The 19,804-nt window shown below is 34.9% G+C and overlaps 2 protein-coding genes across 3 annotated transcripts; both read right to left on the bottom strand.

Moving 5' to 3' along the window:
* Positions 1–125: 125 nt before the first annotated feature.
* LOC105776599 (protein ABA AND ROS SENSITIVE 1) lies at positions 126–9,158 on the bottom strand. Of its 2 annotated transcripts, none has more exons than XR_001128028.2 (9): positions 8,905–9,158; positions 8,421–8,523; positions 7,758–7,857; positions 6,576–6,687; positions 3,615–4,143; positions 1,436–1,511; positions 1,283–1,329; positions 814–1,166; positions 126–576 (listed from the first exon to the last, which is right to left on the bottom strand). XR_001128028.2 is itself a non-coding variant. In XM_012599349.2 (9 exons), the coding sequence occupies exons 2-8, from the start codon at positions 8,507–8,509 to the stop codon at positions 974–976; spliced, it is 1,146 nt and encodes a 381-aa protein (XP_012454803.1). In that variant the 5' UTR covers positions 8,510–8,523; positions 8,905–9,157; the 3' UTR covers positions 126–576; positions 955–973. The 2 variants fall into 2 exon arrangements, 1 of the variants encoding a protein (XP_012454803.1); XM_012599349.2 differs by having other exon boundaries at positions 955–1,166; positions 8,905–9,157.
* A 1,523-nt stretch (positions 9,159–10,681) lies between these two features.
* Positions 10,682–17,595, bottom strand: LOC105776932 (protein STICHEL). The gene is made up of 6 exons (XM_012599901.2): positions 14,980–17,595; positions 14,540–14,759; positions 13,288–13,848; positions 12,013–12,793; positions 11,181–11,262; positions 10,682–11,078 (listed from the first exon to the last, which is right to left on the bottom strand). The coding sequence occupies exons 1-6, from the start codon at positions 17,185–17,187 to the stop codon at positions 10,980–10,982; spliced, it is 3,951 nt and encodes a 1,316-aa protein (XP_012455355.1). The 5' UTR covers positions 17,188–17,595; the 3' UTR covers positions 10,682–10,979.
* Positions 17,596–19,804: the final 2,209 nt, after the last annotated feature.

Below are 19,804 nucleotides of genomic sequence, written 5' to 3'. Positions count from 1 at the left end.
TACTTTTATCAAACAAACAACATAATTATTATCCCCGAAAACATAATTATTATTAAATTTTATTAATAGTTGGATAAAATTTTGTAATTTGTCATAATTAAACAACTAAAAAGAAAAAAACATAATTGAATAACTACTAATGTAATTTACCATAATATAATTGTCATTCGTTCATCCCGGAAAGGGAATCAACTACAACCTTCCATTCTATTTAAAAGGAGGCAAACGGGACCATCTATTATTGCCAACAGAATCAGAATGAAGATGCAAAACCAGTTCAAATTTGAATCAGCTGAATTACATTACATCTATATTAATAAAGCCTGCAACAAAATTACATTACTCCTCACAAAACCGTGTTTCAGAATACAAATTCTCCAACCTATGAACCCGTAAACCAAGATTACAAGTGAACAAAGTCGATATAACTTTTCACAACCTAATCAGCCATCTTGTATACATCACTCCTGTGAAAGATTATACTTCAGCTGAATAGACCAAGGTTCAATTGTTTTGCATCATATAAACCTGGCTAGTGTGTATTTGGATCTTGGCTCTTCATCTCACTCCTAATATCTGCAATAGGGTCCAGCAGAAAATATCCGCATTATAATTTATGGTAGACAAAATTTGTGTTTGGACTAACATGATACGACTTCTTTTACTGACACACTGCACTTTGCATCTTCATTTCTATATGCTTTGAACTATGAGTTGCAAAAACTAGAAGACACTTTTGAATGGAAAACAAATTAGTATACAATATTTGGAAATTATAATCTGCTTAATGTCAAAGAAGACAAAAGCACTCACGGTTTGTGGCAGATTTCTTTCAGATGTCTAAAACCAAATTTTAGAACTTGAAACAGCGTTCCAATTTTTTCCCCTTTTTATTACTTTCCCTTTTTAGTAAGAGACTTCTCATTAAAATGCACAGTTGCAAGGAGGACAAACCCCGTATTTGCAGTAGATTTCATAGGTGTTGAGCTCTCCAATCAACTGCAAAGTTCTCATCCCTGTCACTGTCACTGTCACTGTCACTAGTTGACTCTTCACTGTTAGATTCCTGTCTATCAGCTTCCTTCCCCCTCTGACGCTTATTTGATCTAGAGGTCTCCAATTCCAGTTTCCTCTTCCACAATGTTTCCACTTTCTGCTTGTAAACCCTGAGTGAGGAAGAAGATGATAAATAAACTAGATGACTATAATAAGAACTTGCCTTTTTATTCACAGTTAAAAAAGTGGATGAGTGCCACAAACCGTGACAAGCACAAAAACTTACTTTTGCTCCAAAGATTCAGCCTCTTCAATCATTTCAGCTGCATCAATCTGCATGTTGAAAAACATATATTACTTATAAGACTATATTGCAAACTGAATTACAAGGCAGGCAAAACAGCCGTAGTGGGTCTACAAGGAGATAAAAGGAACTAACCTCCTCTTCTTCCATACGATTGTCCACCTCTTGCAAATCTTCTTGAATCAACTTTTCAAATTCCTTGTACTCATCTCTGATCAGGAAACAGAATTAGTCAAGGTTAAGTTCCAAAAAGAATATATAGGAGAAATTTGGGGCCAATTATCTATTGCAAATTAACTCTTAAGGAGATGTGCAGCTCAAAAATCCCAGATTTTTATGTCACTGATTGGTGAATCATATGAAAACACCAAAATGTTTTCCAGTGTGCAGTGACCTCATATTTTTCTTCATTTCCCTTAATTTCCTTTTAACTTTCAAATGTTAAGAGAAGCTTATCATGCAAAATAAATAGTTGGGTACAAAAATATAATTAACTCATGCCACCCACATAATGAAGGGGAGGAGAATATTTTTAACAAAGAATCATTTAAATGTTGAATATTTAAGGTTTAAAAGTCAAAAGAACAGTACCTATGTCCTGTGGGGATGATATTTTTACTTCCTCCACTACTAGTACATTATTTACAATTATTTAGCACTCCATTCACATTTTAATTAAAAAGTAATTTACCCTTTAGAAGAGTAAACAAATCAGAGTTGAGACTATGATGATTTCTAAACTCCTATGTAAGCTATTGCACAACTATTTAAAAGTCCACTTAACTTTAAATAAACAAATATTATGGTAATTATCTATAGTAATCATAAATATTTTATACTATCCAAACCACAGAACCATAAAATGTACATAGTCTTGGGAGGCTAAAGAGAAGGATCTGTGTGACTTTAAAACGACTGTTAGAATTTTAGAGTTTAGACAGTTGAATGCACTGACTTGGGCAGCAAAACCAGGAGTTTAGACAGTTAATGAACATCAATCGAGTATCTTGAAGCAGTAGTTCAAAACTAGCTCGTACTGCAGAAGCTATTCCAGCACTTGTCTTTGGTACAAGAGATGATAAGAAGAGTACAATAACAAAGCTACAATAAGGGTATGTTCAGTGAGCAAGATGATGAATGGAATAAGTATTTCTATCCCCCAATTAGTGTTAACCTCAGGAGCATAGGATAATGAATAGGATCTCATAATGCAGGATGACTCAACAGGTATCTTCTTCCTTTTTTTCTTAACTTATTGGATACCCTTGTTTTTCTATTTCTCTTTGCATCTCTAAAAAGGATTTTTTTTTTTTTTTTTTTTTTGCTTGAGAACTGCATTTAAAATATAATCATATAGCGAGGTAACATACACTAATCACGAAATATATCCTTACTTGAACTCTAGCACACAATATGTAGAAAACAAAAATCATCCTACCATTTTCTTAAGCTTACACTCAGTAAATAGGATAATTTCATCTAATGCAAACTACTTCCTTATCTTTGATTTTATGCCATTCCAACCCTAGTAATATATTTCCTTTAGACAATTATAGTTGGACATTATTCGGTAGTAGTTCTGCAACCCTAAACCACAGTGTTCTAGTTCCAACTTCAATTTCACATTTAGCCTTTATCTGTATTTTTCTTACTGTTTGTGTTCTTTCTTTGTCTCCACCTCTGAAACCGCATTATAATCTTTATCCTATTCTCTGTTTGACATGTCCAAGATTAGGACAGAATAATTTCTGTTTGGTGTGCAAGATGAATAGAACGATTATTTTGACCAATACATCTTTCTAAACCAATGAAAGTTAAATGCAACTTTTTCTATAAGAAAAAGCAAGTTGTTAGGGGTAGAACAGAAAGCATACAAATAAGGGATTCTAATCCTCAATATTAACCCATAAAAGCCTCTCCATTTCAAGAGAATTGAGTAAATTTCATACAAGTACAGTTATCCAATTAATTATACTAGTATCCTCTTAGCAGTGAAACGTGGTTTATCCTAATGTTATCTATCAACTCTTGCATATCACACACACTTAATTACAAATAGGATTCATGTAAACTGAACTAGCCTCTCAAGAGCAACTTTACACATTATTATCAGCTAATTACGAAGAGCAGGAAAGCAGTTGTGCTGGCAAAGCTTGAACTTGAACACTAACGTAATTTGTTTATCATAGTTTCTTATCTTTGAATCCCCCCCCCCCCTCTTTTAAAACAATAGCTTCCGAGAAAGATATATAACATTCAAACCAGAAAACAATGGATTTTAAATATGCATGACTGCATTAAAATAGGGACTTACTTGACATCTATCTTAACAGGCTTAATGCCACGAGCGCGTAAATCAGCTTCCTTATTGTCAAAGAATCCTTCAGGTAGAGCTCCCTTTACTTGCTTGGTTTCTGGAGCACTAGCCTGCTCTGAAGCCTGTATATTCTCCCTAGGAGGCTTCATGGCATTCATAGGTAACTTGGTATCATCCTTATCAAAGAAGTCATCAGGAAGAGATCCTTTAACGTGCTTTGTTTTGGTTTCTGGAGCACTAGCCTGCTTTGCTGCCAGTTTATTCTCCCTAGGAGGCTTCATAAGATTCATAGGTAACTTGGTTTCATCCCTATCAAAGAAGTTATCAGGAAGAGATCCTTTCACTTTCTTGGTTTCTAACTGTGTGACCTGTCTTGACTCAGGAGGCTGAGTCATCTTTGTTTGAATGGCACTGCTTTGAGGACAACCATCCTCTTCGGTCTCTGAATATAGAGACTCCTTTGCATGAGTTTGTGCTGAAATTCCAGGCTTTTTGTTTGAACTAGGATCTGGCAACTTTTCAATCTCTGTTACAAAAGTGAATTAATTATGTCAAGTCTAATTACTATATCATGTCACCTACAAATTACAATATCAAAAACAGCTTCCAAATAAATCAGAAGAAATAAAGTGCACACCATGCCTTACATTCTTTGTCGTGTCAACTTAGAAAGAATAGTTATTCTAAGAAAACTTTAAACCCATAAACAGAAGCTTATTTTAGCAAAGGTCTAATTTTGTGTAATTATGACGCAGGAGCTTAAAAATATATATTTTATTATTTCAGTTTATTTTTTTAGTTTAAAGTATTAGATATGTTTTATTGACAGCTAGGATTATTATTACTTGGGGGTTAAGTTTAGGATTATTAATTAAACTTTATTTGCAAGGAAGAGTAGAAACTTTGCTAGAAAGTAAGTCTCCTATATATATTCTGTAACAGAATTTACAGCAGCAAACTTCTACTATTATTTCTTTGAATTTAATAAAGAAACCTAGAGGTTTTCTATAACCCTAAGTTTTCTACAGTTCCATCTTCTCTCTGTTCGTTTGTTCAGCCCTAATTCTTTAATTGTTAGTGTTTTCTTCCCCAACCTATATCAAATTAGCCTTCATCTTAAATCAGACCCATAACTGTTTCATACTTCAAATCCAAACCTTTGAATTCTATGGATACCAGGATGTTACTACTAAGCGATTTCATACTTGTTGACACTTGTAAACATGTACTCCAGATGAAAAATATAATCATTGTACTGTTCGTCACTTGCATAACTTAAATCGTCTATATATCTGAACCTTTTAAATATAAGGGAACCCCTTGTTATTGGACGGGCACCTCCATTATGGTTTGATGCATACCGTATATTACAAAATGAATATCAACAATTAGTATAATTTAACATATGATGTTCTCCATATTACAGATCTTAGACCAAAAGCAAATCTTTTCACCAGCAAGCAAATGAGTCTGACTAATCAAGAAAGATAACAATCTGAGTAACCAGTTGCAACAACTGTTGCTACAACTACAATAACTTCTTATTGGTTCCAACCAAAACCACAAAAGGGAGTCAGATGGGGCTATCGGTAGCATTAACCAGTATGGAAGATATCCTTACAGATTTAACAATCGATTGGAACCAACGTTAGGGTCTGGCAGGGTGCACAGTACATAGCTGGATTTCCTGACCTTTGATGGGTCAGAGGTCTCATTGATTTGGTTACACCGATGAGAGTTTTTTTTTTTTTCCAATCAGCATACAGCAGAAATAGACAAGGTTAATTTGGCAGCTTTTCATATGTTGGGTGAGGTGGAACTATGGTACTGTCAGAGGGAGCAGGAGGAACCAAATCTCACATGGATAGTATTCATAGAATATTGCACCTTGAGATTTGGCATACGACTACACAGTAACTCTTTAGGTAAACTGGTTTACTTGAAACAGATTGGAAAAATTGAGAAGTATCAACATCAATTTCAAAGGTTGTTGGCAGGTGCTAGTACAGTGTGAGTAGACCAACAGGTGACTTGTTTACTGCAGGATTAATGGACTCAATTAGGCTTGTTGTGAGATGCAAAATCCCCCAAACCTTGTTCAGGCAATGAACATGGCACAAGCCTTTGAGAAGAAGCAACAACACTGTTAAGAGAACACTGGCAACACATGGGCTAGAATACTAAAGACACCAACATGGCAGCAACAGTTTCCGTTCTACTGCTAAAAAACAACTCTGGGAATGATGAGATGGCGGCAATAGGTTTAAGTCTAAGTGGTGCGACTCCTCATTTTGTTAAAGTTGACTCGTGTAGAGATAGAGGGATAAAGAGACAAGGGCCTTTGCAACAATTGCGATGAACCATACTCACTTGAGCATCAATGTAAAAAGCTATTTTGGTTAGAGATAAAGGATCCTAATGATATTGTGCAAAACCAAGATGAGTACGGGAACTAAAATATCCTTGCATGCGGTAAGGGGCAAAAAATATGCACAAACTATGCAATCACTAGCTTGCGGACAAGCTCTTTTTCCAGGATGAGAGTAATGTTATGAATGCCTTAGTGGGCAAGACAAGAAGTCAGATGTGCCAAAGATGGAAAGAGCTTTTTACAAATGTTTCATGCTCTAAAATAATAATAAAAGTATTTATATCTATCTATCTCTCTCTCTATCTATCTATCTATCTATATATATATATAGAGAGAGAGAGAGAGAGAGAATATGTCCTGGCCATGCATATTTGAAATTTTAGGAATTGCCAGATGACCTTATTAATACATGCAATTTATTCACCTAAAAGCATTGAAGTCTGTATCATGCATTTAATCTTTTCTGTGGATAATAAGATAAAGTAAAGCTTGATGCTAGTATCAAAAGTCGAGCAACCTAATTTTAGTTAGGGAATCAATCTAAATGCAGTCAAAAAAAAAATAAAGCCATAATCAATAGCTCTTACCAGTTGTTTGCTTCTCCGTCCCATGATTATCAAAAAACCTTGGAGGCAGACCAGATTGCGTATTGCTAGCTTGAGTACGCCTAGCAGCATTAGCTTTCAAGGTATTAATTGCCTATTCCAACATGAAGCCTCTGATAAGTATTTCAACTAAGATGGATAGAAGTAAGCTAGCAAAGAAATCACGGAACAAGTAATCAATGAGAAATGAAACTACAGACAATAGTAGTAAAACCCGGGGGGAAATTAAGTTTGATTCCAGAGGTATTGAATATTTGTTCTACCTCTATTTCTATGCCTACCATAATAGGAAGCCTCAAAGCTGAAAGTACTTAAAAATTTTCCCTAAATTATGAATTAATTCCAAGAATAGTTCAAGTTAACTCATAACTATCATTGCAATAGTTCTTTTTTTTTTGCATTTGCATTTTGCAGGTAAATATTAATATATGTGTGTGTATATATATCCATGCATGTATGGTATCTAAATGACCTTACCGAAATTGAATGAATACATAAATCAATGAAAAGGTTACTGTCAAAAAGAAATTGGTTTGAAATCCATATCCATCAATCTGATTTAAAGGAAGATAATAAGGGCAGGACATGTTACTCAAAGGTCATATCTGGTGCAACTAAATTATTCAAATTTATATATCACAATCAGAGAAATTACAGAGTTGACAACAGTCAAAAGCACATTCCAAAACCCTTTCAGATTAAGGATGATAAAAAATAGACAGAAGAACATATGCCATAAGACTGAGGAGGCAAATAAACAGAGCATGTTCTAGCTTTAATGTACTCAAAACTTTTCGTCAACCTTGCAGAAGTACACAATATATTGGCAATAAAAAATCAAACTCAGCTAATCCAACAAAAGTACTTCCTTAAACTTCAAAGATTATAAGAAAAGAACATGGCATACATATTTCAAAGCAAGAAAAAGTAGTATCAACATTCTTTGTTAACGTTGTAGCATTCTCACCACACTCTAGAAACCATCTTATGGTCAACTATCTCCAAGACCCAATCAATTACCTAAAGACTGCTCCCAAAGGCACTCAACATCATCGAACATGCCTGGTGTGTTCTCACATTAGCATTATAACAGCATTTTGAACCTACCTTCGGCAGAGAGTTTTTGTCAAGATTCTGAGGGTCATACAGGGAAAAAGACATTACCTCATGATGTTTACGAGAAGCTTGGTGTGCATCCCAATGGGATACAGATTTCAAAACAACATCACAAACCCGGCAGACAGGTTGGTCAGATTCATTGTAACTGCATGTGCAAAAGCAAAGAAAGAGAAATTACTGTCAAAAAACAAAACGTAACTAATTTAAGTATTATATAGCAACCAAAACTTTAGAAGATGAAAATCAAAACCACCATGAACACTCTATATATAGAACAATGAGGCAGATTTAAAGAAATTATACCAAAAGAAATACCAATTCAAATTATGTTTTCATCCGTTCACATTGTACACTTAATAGACAATGACAAGTATAGACTTTATACAAGCCTCCAAAAACTTAGAAGCAACACCCTCAAGAAAAAAAAAGCTCTAATTTTGGAACATAACCATGAAAATAATCATAACATTTAAGAGTCATTCCAAGAAGCAAGAAGAAATCCAATGCAAGCGTGACAAAATTTTCCCCAAGAATTACCCCTTACCCCAAGTTCCAGAAGGATACATCTCGGACCAATCCTTTAGAAAACAGACATTGAAAAGCAAAAAGTATATATTACAAGAAAAAAAACAAAATAGAAAAGCATTGCCAGAACATAATATTTTCATTTCATGGCTAAAGTATATTGTAATGAAGTGATAAATTTACCTGATAAGGGGAGAATCTATGCGCTTCTCTTTCTTTTGTGCATTCAATTTGGCGCGAAACAACGCCTTGTTCCTCCCTTGGGCATCCATTTCCTCTTTACAACCTTAACAATCAATAAAACAAATTCTTCTAAAAAATCGCAAATAATTGCTTCTTGAGTAAATAAATTTGTATAATCAGCGTTATAAAAGGCATAGATTATAACAAATTCACAACAATGGAGAAAAAGCAAGAAATAGAAAGGCTAAATTACAAGGTTAAAATTAATGCTTTAATAACCCACCGATACACTGCCCTATTAAATTTCCAAAAGTATTCATAAAATTAAAGAGAAAACAGAGAGACGGGGACAAATCAGAAAAATGTAGAAAAGGAAAATATAAGACCAAATAATAAAAAGAAATAAACAAGTAAATTCTGAAAGACAACTGAAAATTTAATATATATATATATATATATATATAATACAATGAAGTAACAGTACCTGGCCTCTTGAATAGTTGGAAATTGGATTATACGGAAGACGAAGACGCAAGTTACGCGTGAAAGAAAAAGGAAGAAGAAGAAGAAGAGATCGCAAATCGAGAGAGAAGAAAAAGCTGCAGTTTCCTTGTCCCGGTAGAAAGCCAAAAAGAAAGGGAGAAAAAGGTCGTAACCTAATGTAGAGACACCAATGTCCTGTATAGTCGAAACTGGAACATACCGACCAGGGACGGGTTGAACCGGAAACAAGCAAGTATATTGGTTCGAATAGAGTCATCAAATTGATTTTTGAGGGGTAACCAAATTATTGATTTTATTCTATTTTTATCATTTAATTATTAATTTTTTATGTAATAAATTAAATATTTTTGTCATTATTATATAAGTGATGAGAGATTGATGTGGGTTTTTTATTAGTCTAATAATAGAATTAATCCTATAATGTTTACATATTTTTAATTTAATTTTAAATATAAAAATTCAATAAATTTAATTTTAATATTCACAAAATGCGTAATTTTAGTTTAAATTCTACCAAATTCAATAAATTCAACTCTCAATATCTATAAAAGACAAATCTTGATTTTTAAAAATTTGTAAATTTTGTAAATTTAACCCTTTGAAGGAAAAAAAATCCCAATTTGATAAAGTTTTTTTTTTATATCTAATAATAAATTTAACACTTTAATATTTATTTTAAATATAAAAATTTTCATACTCCAGCTCCAGCAGCAGCCCCAACAGCATCTCCGGCCCCTCACCACTAGCACTACCCTCAGCTCCCCTTGCTACAACTAGCAGTTCATCTCATCCTTCCCTCAAATGTCCTATTTCTGTTCTGCCATTTTCTTTTTCTTCTTTTTTATAGTGAAGAAAGTAGGTTGCAGATTTGAGCCTAATTATCACAAGCTTTCAAGTACCAAGTAGATAACGCCATTCATTAGCAACAACCATGTCCCTGGAGGCGGCCATTCAAGCACCAGGAATTTCATACCCATGCCCCTGGAGTCGGCCATTTTCTTTTGTTCCCATTTTTTTCTAACTTCAATTGTAACAGTATAATGAACCCAAAAAAATTGTGGTAGATAGATTAAAATGGTGGTTTATTAAAATAAAAAAAATATTTATAAAGTAATTACATTTTTATTGAAAAATTAATCTTATAAGCCCAAATTACCTTATTTTATGTAAAGTTAGGATGGGACAAAATGTCAATATATTTCGAGTCAAGCCGAACTTAGGTAAAGACAATTTTTAAAAGCCTCTTATTTAGGCTCAACTCAAATTTGTCTCAACTCGACCCATAAACAACTTTAATATTGCGGGCTAAACTTATTAATTTTTTTAAAATTTGAACTAAGATGACATATTTTGTGAACATTGAAGTTAAATTTATTAAATTTTTTATTTAAGATCAAATTAATAAAATAAGTAAATATTAAAGAGTTAAATTTATTATTAGACTGATAAAAAAACTCACATCAACACTTCTATCAAATCTCAAACAATAACTAAAAATTCAATTTCAAATAGTTCTGGAATTTACTCTTAAAATAATTAATAACTATTACATAGTACTTCTTTAAAAAAATTTGACATAATATGTTTAAGTTATTTTACAATTTTAAATACAAATTATTTATTTTTATATCATAAAAATTTAAAAATAATTATAAATTAAATAATTAGGTAAGTAGTGAGTAATTGAGATGAATCCATCATAATTAAAGACCCTGGGGGACTGAATTCCGTATTTTACTCACATTGGAAGTTGGAAATAAAAAACAAAATACCAAAACTTGTTGGAAAAATTTAAAAGGTCGTTTTACAGCATGTCTCAATGGATATGTCTTTTCTGAAGCTTATACACTTCCCCTCTAATCTCTTATTCACCCGTAAAAAATATGATCGAAGCTTAAAATAAAACAATTGCCAAATTCCAGCAGAAACTTTACATCAACTTTCCTATCATCAACCTCACATGGCTTGAAAGGAAAATTAAATACATAAATATTTTATATATTTATATCTAGAAACAAATGACATCAAGAAACCCAATAGATTCAACATTCTAGATTACCTTCTACATTTGTTTTGTATTTTCTTTGATTTCCCACACTCGCCAAACAATGAAAATCGTCTAGTTCTGCATGATCGAACCGGTGTTCCCTTGGCCTGTTACAAGAAACACGATCATATCTTTTTTGCATAAGCTTGAAACAAATCCTGTGGCTTTTATATGTTGACAGAAACAAGGGAGGGGGAGCAACAGCCTACCTTTGCCCTTCTCCGGGGCTTCGAGTTATTCCAACAGAAAAGCCCACTGCATCCTCCGGTTCCTGACCCAGATTCATATCCACTAAAGAAAAACCATGAATGAGCAGCAAGTACACAACATGAAAACAAGTGGTAGCCTATTTCTTTTTAAGTAGAAAAGAAATTAAATAACCATCAAACCAGTGCTAAAACAGCGTTCCAATGGATGAAATATTTCGGTCAGTTGGAACAAACATAAAACAGATCCCTTATTCTTACTATTAGTTGCGGTATAGTAAAAGTGGTTCACGTTAAATACAAAGTGAAAGACTTACCATTTTGTACATTATTATTGTCTTTTCTTTATATACTTTTTCATAGTTAACTTTCACAACAGTTTAATAACTTTTTCATCTTTATTTATAATTAAGGACAATTTAGTAAAATGTGCTTTTAGGTAATCATAAATTTCATCAACCAAACAACAAAATCTTATATCTCAGCCAAATGAGCCAAACAGGGTAATCTAACATAGCCAGTAATGTGCTAAGCAATCATACATACCGGTAATCCTACTACTAGAGATAATCTTATATTTCATGAACCAAACACCCCTAATAGTATTAGCTTCTAGTTCTAGTGAAAAGTAATAAATCACTACAATACTAAATGGTTTCAGGAATGTTCCCCAGCATGAAGACTTTTTATGACCTTTTTTATGATGGTATCACTATTCAGTTATTGCACTGACAAAACTAACTAGATAAATGTCTTTGAATCAACAATTAATATTTGAAGAAAGAATTTGGTAAAAATAATAGGCAAAACCGGTAATGGTATCAGGCAGACTTACAGGTTTTCTTTGCTTAAATTGCTATTGTGCAGCAAACTGGGAGACATGGGATAATGATCAGCCCTTCTACCTAGCTGGTCCTTCTGAATCTCTTGTCCATCATTTGTTTTCAAAATTTTAAGCTCCCTGTTTAGTTCGTCATCCCATTGCTGAGAGGAGAATGCTGATGAATCCATTGATCCCAAATTACTTTGTCGATAGACCTCTTGAGGCAGAACCTGATTCTTTTCAGGCTTCAACCGACTCAATGATCCAGGAGTGCCTTTCTCAGCAGCCTGTAACCAGGCAGTTTCTAACCTTTGCTCACGTATAATGGATTCAATTCTTTGCATTGGAATCTCTTGCCTACTCTCCTTTGAGCTGTCAATGTCATCTTTGCCTTCAGCAAGTAATTCAGGTGTTCTCACAATAGATTGTGAAGAATAATTAGAATAATCTTGTACTCCTCTCAGTTTACCTTCCAAATCACTAAAACTTCCCTTGGATACCTTACGCGACTCCTGATGTAAGTCTAAACTAGAAATACCATCTAGTACATTCTTAGGAATGGCCTTTCTTTCACTTCCAATTCCGGCAACAGCTTCAACCTGCTGCAGACTTTCCAGCATCTCAGCTGGATTTGCAAGATTTAAAGAAATCCCAACATCAGCCAAGAGAATTATTCGAACTTCTACATTACGTCTCATCACTATTTCAATAGAGTTTGTAATACTGCTTAAAAACCTCTCAGCTCTCGACTTGATATCTCCATCCGCAAATGCGAGATATGCAATTAGAACACCTGCTAGCAGAAAAACTGAGTAAGAAATAAATAGAAAAATATAATGCTATCCTAAAACATAAAGTTCTCTATCAAACAGATGTTAGCATGTACATAATTATCTGGATAAAGAAACAAGAGATGGAAAGGAATAGGTAGAAGTACATATACAGATGGAATGTGCTATATCCATTCAACCTTCAGATCTTGTTATAAGGTGTAACAAACTTCAAAGACTAGAAAGTCAAGGATTTTTCCCTGAAGGAAACACACAAAACATACTACAGAGAAGGCATAACACATACTACAATGTATCTCTCCCTGTAAGAATTGCCATCCTTTTGTTGTTGTAATAACATTTATGCATCATAGACCTTTATGGTCTATCTCAGAAATATATTGCTCACAAAAGGACTACGGCAAGATTGATGTGACGAATTTGATGTAATTTTATCAAGAAAATTTATATATCATTGAGAAATATGCAAAGTAAAACAAAATAACTTAAAGTCTACCTTCATCTTCAGCAAGAGACAAAAGCTTCCCATGAGCAAGTAGCAGCTGTCTCAGTGTCTTTGAGTGACACTTGTTAATACACTTTGCCCAGATATCATCTAATTTTTCAGAATTTCTGCAGGCAAGTATCATATTTCCATTTTGACTATTGTCACATGCAGCAGGTGTGGCACTACCATCCAAATATCGACCATGTGAAGTTTTGGAATTGGAACCATAACCATCAATCCTTGACACTAATTCTCCCTGACGAGTGGAATTTCCATTCACAGATTTCTGTAAGGATGCAGAAGTTGATTTCCAAGGCATACACTGAGTTCCAGACTTTGGCTTGTAAGCTATAGCTTCCCTTGAAGTGCTTTGCAGGTCATCCTCAATTGTCTTGGAGCTCTGCCTCCGGCTGCTGCCAGACTGAGACAGATCCGGTGAAGGCAGTGAACCAAGCTGTAGCAGAGTAGCTGTAAACCATGTTGAGCGTTCACTTGAAACCCTTAGTTGTTTCTCAGCTTCTGAAAGAAGCTTTAAAGCATCTTTTAACCTCTCCACTTCTGCTTCAGTCACTGCAGCAGACACCAAAGATCAACATGGATATATTTCAAAATAATAATAAGAATAGTGTAAGAATAGGATTAAAGATGATAAGCACTGCAAAAAATTAGCCCTTAGAAAATGCAATATGAGCCTCCTCTCTTTCACATCTTCAATGTCATTGAATATTACCTAAGGGAATTTATATAGTTTTAGGGAAAAAAGACAAGAAAAAAAAAACCACATGCATCTCCAATCTAAGGAGCAGCAAATACAAATTAAGCATATTTCCATAAAGCACATACCAATATATAGGTCATATATTGCCCTAGTGTATTCCATCCCAGATTGGATCCTACTCCATTTTATAGAGCAATGCAGGACAACTTAAAAATATTGCTTGGTTTAATGCATCAGTTAAATGATAATAACTAAGATAGCTAAAAGTGATAAAGAACATTAAAACAACTGCTGTAACACGTTAACAAGAGATTTAATCAGTAGACAAAACCCTCAACTTGAAGCAAACAAATTCAAATGTTACTATTTGACAGGACCAAGAATAAAATTGATTTTGATTGGCATGTAAGAATAAAAAAGTTGGGTATTTCTTATTTTGGTTATGAATAGAATATTTAGGTGCCATTTTTCACAAAAAAAAAGAAAAAAAAAGCTTTCTCTGCTACCAAAGAAACAAAAACAAAGTAATTGGATGACACTCACAAGCTCGTCCACCAAAGAATGAGTGACTGTACTTAGAATCAACAATATTGTAAGTTCCAGCAATGATATCCATAATAAGGCTGGCCAGTTGGGACATCAAAACCATTGGATCAACCCCAGAGTCCATCAGCTCTCTAGCTCTTTTCACTGTTTCTGCTGTATCAGATGACATTGCTAATTCCAAAAGTTCCAATAACTTCTCATCTGAAACAACCCCTACCTGCAGGAAGAAAGTTATGCAAATAATTCAACCTGTTCATATGTAGAAAATTATTACAAACTCTGAACATTATAGTTCTCCTTATAAATGAGGCTTGCCAAACATGCTATATTCCAATATGTGATTCTACTAACCATAATTTTATAGCAATCATGAAATGACCAACTAAAACCTGAAAATGAAATAGCTGTGACAAGGAAGCATTTTCAAGCATACTCACAAGTTCATTTACAAGAGATGCAGTGATTCTTTTACCCAACAAACTTAGCTGGTCTAGCATTGTTTCTGCATCACGAAGTGAACCATCTGCATTCAATGCAATTAAATCTAATGCATCTGATTCAACCTCAAGATTCTCATCAGCAGACATCTTCCTCAACCTGGCCATGATATCACCATCTTTTATTTTGTTGAAGAGATACTTCTGACATCGTGATTGTACAGTACGTGGAACATTGTCAAGATCAGTTGTTATGAATATGAACACAAGACGTGGTGGAGGATCTTCAAGGAATTTTAGCAATGCCAGCCATATCTTAGAGGGCAACAAATGGCACTCATCAATAACAAAAACCTTATATCGAGATGAACTTGAGGCGAGCCCTGTTGACAGGCTTTTCAGAAGATACCTAACTCTATCAATTCCTCTTCTATTGGTGCTATCAAATTCCCAAAACTCCCTGCGTTTCCCAGAAATGAACTCAGTGCATTCTGTACAACAGCCACAAGGCTTATCATCATCAGTAGTCTGACAATTCAAAGCAGCAGAAAAAATTCTGGCAGTTGATGTTTTTCCAGTCCCACGGGGACCTTGGAAAAGATAAAAGGGGGCAATCCTTCCCTTTGAAACAGCATTCATAAGTGATTGTACCACAATATTCTGCCCAATCAGTTCATCAAAGAACATTGGTTTGTATTTCTGACTTAAGCTCTTAATATTTTCTGGCGTACCCTCCTCCTCAGCTTCTCCAGTGAGAGCTACAATCTCTAACCCATCTTGACTCCTACAGCTTGATGACCATCTCCTTCCATCCAATCTACTCAAGGCCTCTAAATCAAGCTCTCCAAAGTTTGTAGAAAGCTCATCATCACTACACCTGGTTCCAATGGATGACCCGCCTCTTCCATCAGCACTATTGCTAAGCAATGGGAGAACACCTTGAGCGCTTCTCAAAGCATTTTTCCGCTTATTGGAAAGTGATAATGATCGTCTATGTCTATGGTACATGGATTGACTTCCGCAGAGAATGCTACTTCCTTTCCTTCTTAAAGTATCGGAGAGAGAAGGAGAATAACAACTCCCACAAACCACTCTATGCTTTGGGGTCCTCTTTGTCCAATAACAAGGAATCCCACATCCTTGCCGACCTGGCAAATCCAAAGGGTCATCCACATCGTCATCTCCATCATTCAAGGAAGTCGTGGTCGCATCCCACGAGCCAACAACGCTTGGGTTGTGGTTGAAATACTTGTTATAAGAACTAGTTGACAACGCAGGAGTGCTATAAGAATAAGAAGAATCTTCCTTTCTGTCAGCCTTTAACAACCTAGAGGATGAATGTGGCCAGTTCTTAGGCTTGAGCTTGAGAAGCAGTGGGGATGCCCCTGAAATCTTGCGAAAATCCTCGGAATTACTATAATCTTCAGTGTCATCAGATTGATCAACAGAATCATCCCTTCCTAAACTTAAAGCCAATGCAGGATGAGCCTTGAGCAATTTTCTGGAGTAAACTGAATTTCTATTAACACCATTCTTTTTTTGTTCATATCTAGAAAAAACATCAAAATTGGAACCATTTTTCTTGCTATTCTTGTTGGCCCCCAACATTCTTTTGGCTGATGGTGTGACCAATGAGACGAGATTGGCATCTCTACACCTGAACAACATTGAAGCAGATCGACTCTCACCCAAACAGGTATCACTTTTAGAATCCCCACATTTCCTGGCATCGCTCAAGCTATTTTCATCCACGCTACCTTGAATCCAAGAAGAGGACTGATCCCCATCATCCCCATCATCAAAATCATCATCATCATCCCCATCATCATCCACATTTACTGATGAAGATTTCTGACTCCTCCAATTATAAAGGAAAACCCTCTTATCTTTCTCATTGCCATTACTATTAGTAATACGACCATGACCATTGCTTTCAACTCTAAAAGGTAACAAAGATAAATCCAAACGAGCATTCCCATTCGACCTACTTAAACTTTCACTACCTAAATGATTTCTTGAAGCGGTACAAGTAGAAGTCGATCCTGTACCTGCCGCTACTGCTGCTGCTACAGATCTAGAGGAATTGATAGGGGATTTCCAAGAAGAAGTGGTCCCAGGATCTCGCAAAACTCGAGCAGCTTTCCGGATTTGAGTCAGCTCCTTCTTCAAGTGCAGCCTACTTGGATCAGGCATTCTCAAATCTGACATTTTCTTTCTTCTTCTTCCGGCCTCAAATCAGCTAAACAAGAATCAACCCACTAAAAAACACTTTTAAACACTCTACATTTCTATCTCATTCTTCGCATCCATAAATTCAGATGGAAAGAAACAAAAAAACCATAAAATGTTTTGAAAGATAGTATTATTAGAAAGGCAAAGGAAAGGTAAGGAAGGGTTTGAATGCGAGCAGATCTGACAGGTGTTGTTACGGACAGAGTCTTGTAATTAGTTGGTCTAGTGTGGGTCTCAGATTCTAATGTATGAAAGAAAACTGGATTTCTTTTTCCTTAACAAATCCTAATCACTTTCTAGGGTTTTTTGTCGCCTTTTAGTTGGCGCCCCAAATGAAATCTTTTAAACTTTTTGCTCTGTTTTTTCTTTTTCCTTGTGAAATGAGTAAAATAACTCTAATTCTGCTTCCATTCTTTCAAACTCCTTTATAAATTTGATTATTTAGCATTTTTAAAATAATCAAAATTTACTCACTCAAATAAAATATTATTTTTCTGAATTTGGAGTTACACAATTCTTCAAATATGTAGGGTGAAACTCTATTCTTTTTTCTTACAAAGGCTTTAAATTGATTGTTTCAGCAAGTTTTTCTATTTTAAATGTGTGTTTAAGAAAAGAAAGTTTGATGGTTTTATAATTAGATTTCATTCTTGAAATTTTAATAGGTAAAGAGTATAGGGACTGAAAGCAAAATTAAACCAACTAAAAAATTTTAAGCGGAAATTGGGAAATGTGAAAGTGGGAAGCTCCCTCCAACCGCGGAGAGCACGGGATACAACTTCTATTGTGCTGTCACCTTGTCCCTCTTTCACCTCAGAATTTCTTTTACTTTATTTTTTTTCTCCGCAGGTCACGTTATTTTTACACTTTTGATTAATGTATGTATTATAAATAGAGAACAAAATTAAAAATTACTTAAATGAATATATTTATTAAAATTTTACAAAAATGAAAATAAATTTTGATTGAAATCTAAAGTTAAGAGTGTTGTGGAAGAAAAGTCTACCAGCAGTCAAGCACCAGTTGAGCATATTATGTTATTTTTAGTTATTTTATCTGTGGTAAAATATTGCGTTTTAGGTCTTTTACTTTTAAGAATACGGTGTTGTTTACAAAACGACTCATTTTGATGTTAGCAATTGTTTAAGTAAAACGATGCGGTTTTAGACACCTAGACTAATAGATGCCACGTTATTTTGAAATTGTTATTCCACACCTTTAAGGCACCAATCAAGGAGTAAAATGGTTGTTAAGGATTTCATTGACAAAATTCTCAGTCTCTTTCTCTTTGAATTTTCTCTTTACTTTCTTCTTCTCTTTATTTTCTACAAATTTTATGTTCTTTTCGTTACAAAGGTATCAAAGCTACTCAGTCCTCATAGCCGACAAATGCCTCACCACCAGGCTTCAAAAAGATATGGGATTGTTGCAGCATGAGCTATCTCAGTTGCAGTTGGAGGTTACTCAGATTGACACCAAAATCGACTCACGCTTGAAAGACTTCCATGAAAATGTCAAAGGTAAGATTCGCTCAGAACTTCATTCACTCTTTGAGTAGTATTTTGGACTGTCATCATCTGCTAGTGTGTGGAAGTTGGGTTAGACAAAGGAAAAGGTATCTTAGGGGGCCCTCCCTCGGGGTTTCCATCAAATAAGCATCTAGTTAGGTCCCCTATACCAGATTTAGGACATATGAATACATCTTATCGATCAGCATGCATCGAACCAGTAGACAAACCCTTTAGGTTGGATTGTCCATGTTTTGATAGGGTAAACTTTAGGGGTTGGTGGGCCAAGCTTGAATAAAGTTTTGAAGCTGAGTGTATGGGAAACCTAGTTAAGGTTAGAATGGCGATGTTTCATTTGGATTGGAAAGCCTTGGATTGGGACTATTTCTTTGTGCAGAGGCAAAGGGGTTTGCATCAACTAACTTGGGAAACTTATGCTCGAGAGTTGCAGGAAAGGTTTGGGTTTAACACCTTCCTGAATCCAATGTTTGAGTTGGTTTCCCTCAAACAGCAAGGATTTGTGGATCTTCTTCATGACATCTTTGTAAGGTTACTAAATCAGTTACATCTGCTAGATATTTATGCCTTGAGTATCTTCATAAGCAACCTGAAGCCCAAGATTAGTCAATACTTAAGGTTATTTAAACCTTAGACCTTGGTGAAGGGGTATTTACTGGCTAGACAAGTAGGAGGCATCTTGAAGAGTCCATCGAGGAAAAGTTTTGCTATAGGTAGTGGTCTAGGACAACTTAAGCCACTACTTCCTAATACCAAAGTGCATTAGTATTCTAATGGATCAATAAGAGCTAGAGGACAGTCTACTCACCCTGCGGGGAAAAGAACTCCCGTCAAATCTCCATCCCAGGCTGAAATGCATGAGAGGAGAAAAAAATAATTGTTTCTGGTATGCTTCTAAGTACACATTACGCCATAAATGTGGCAAGTCACAGTTGTTCCAACTGTTAATAGAGACTCCACAAGATTTTGAAAGTGATGTCAAGAGCTCAACTTCTGAAGAATTCTAGGATTGCAAGGAACAGTTGGAGCCATGAGACCAAGAAACAAAACCTACTCCCCCAAATTTG

Source organism: Gossypium raimondii, chromosome 10, assembly GCF_025698545.1.
Source record: "Gossypium raimondii isolate GPD5lz chromosome 10, ASM2569854v1, whole genome shotgun sequence".
NCBI classification, from domain to species: domain Eukaryota; kingdom Viridiplantae; phylum Streptophyta; class Magnoliopsida; order Malvales; family Malvaceae; genus Gossypium; species Gossypium raimondii.
Note: the sequence above shows the minus strand (reverse complement) of the source record. Positions and strands in the feature narration are given on the sequence as shown.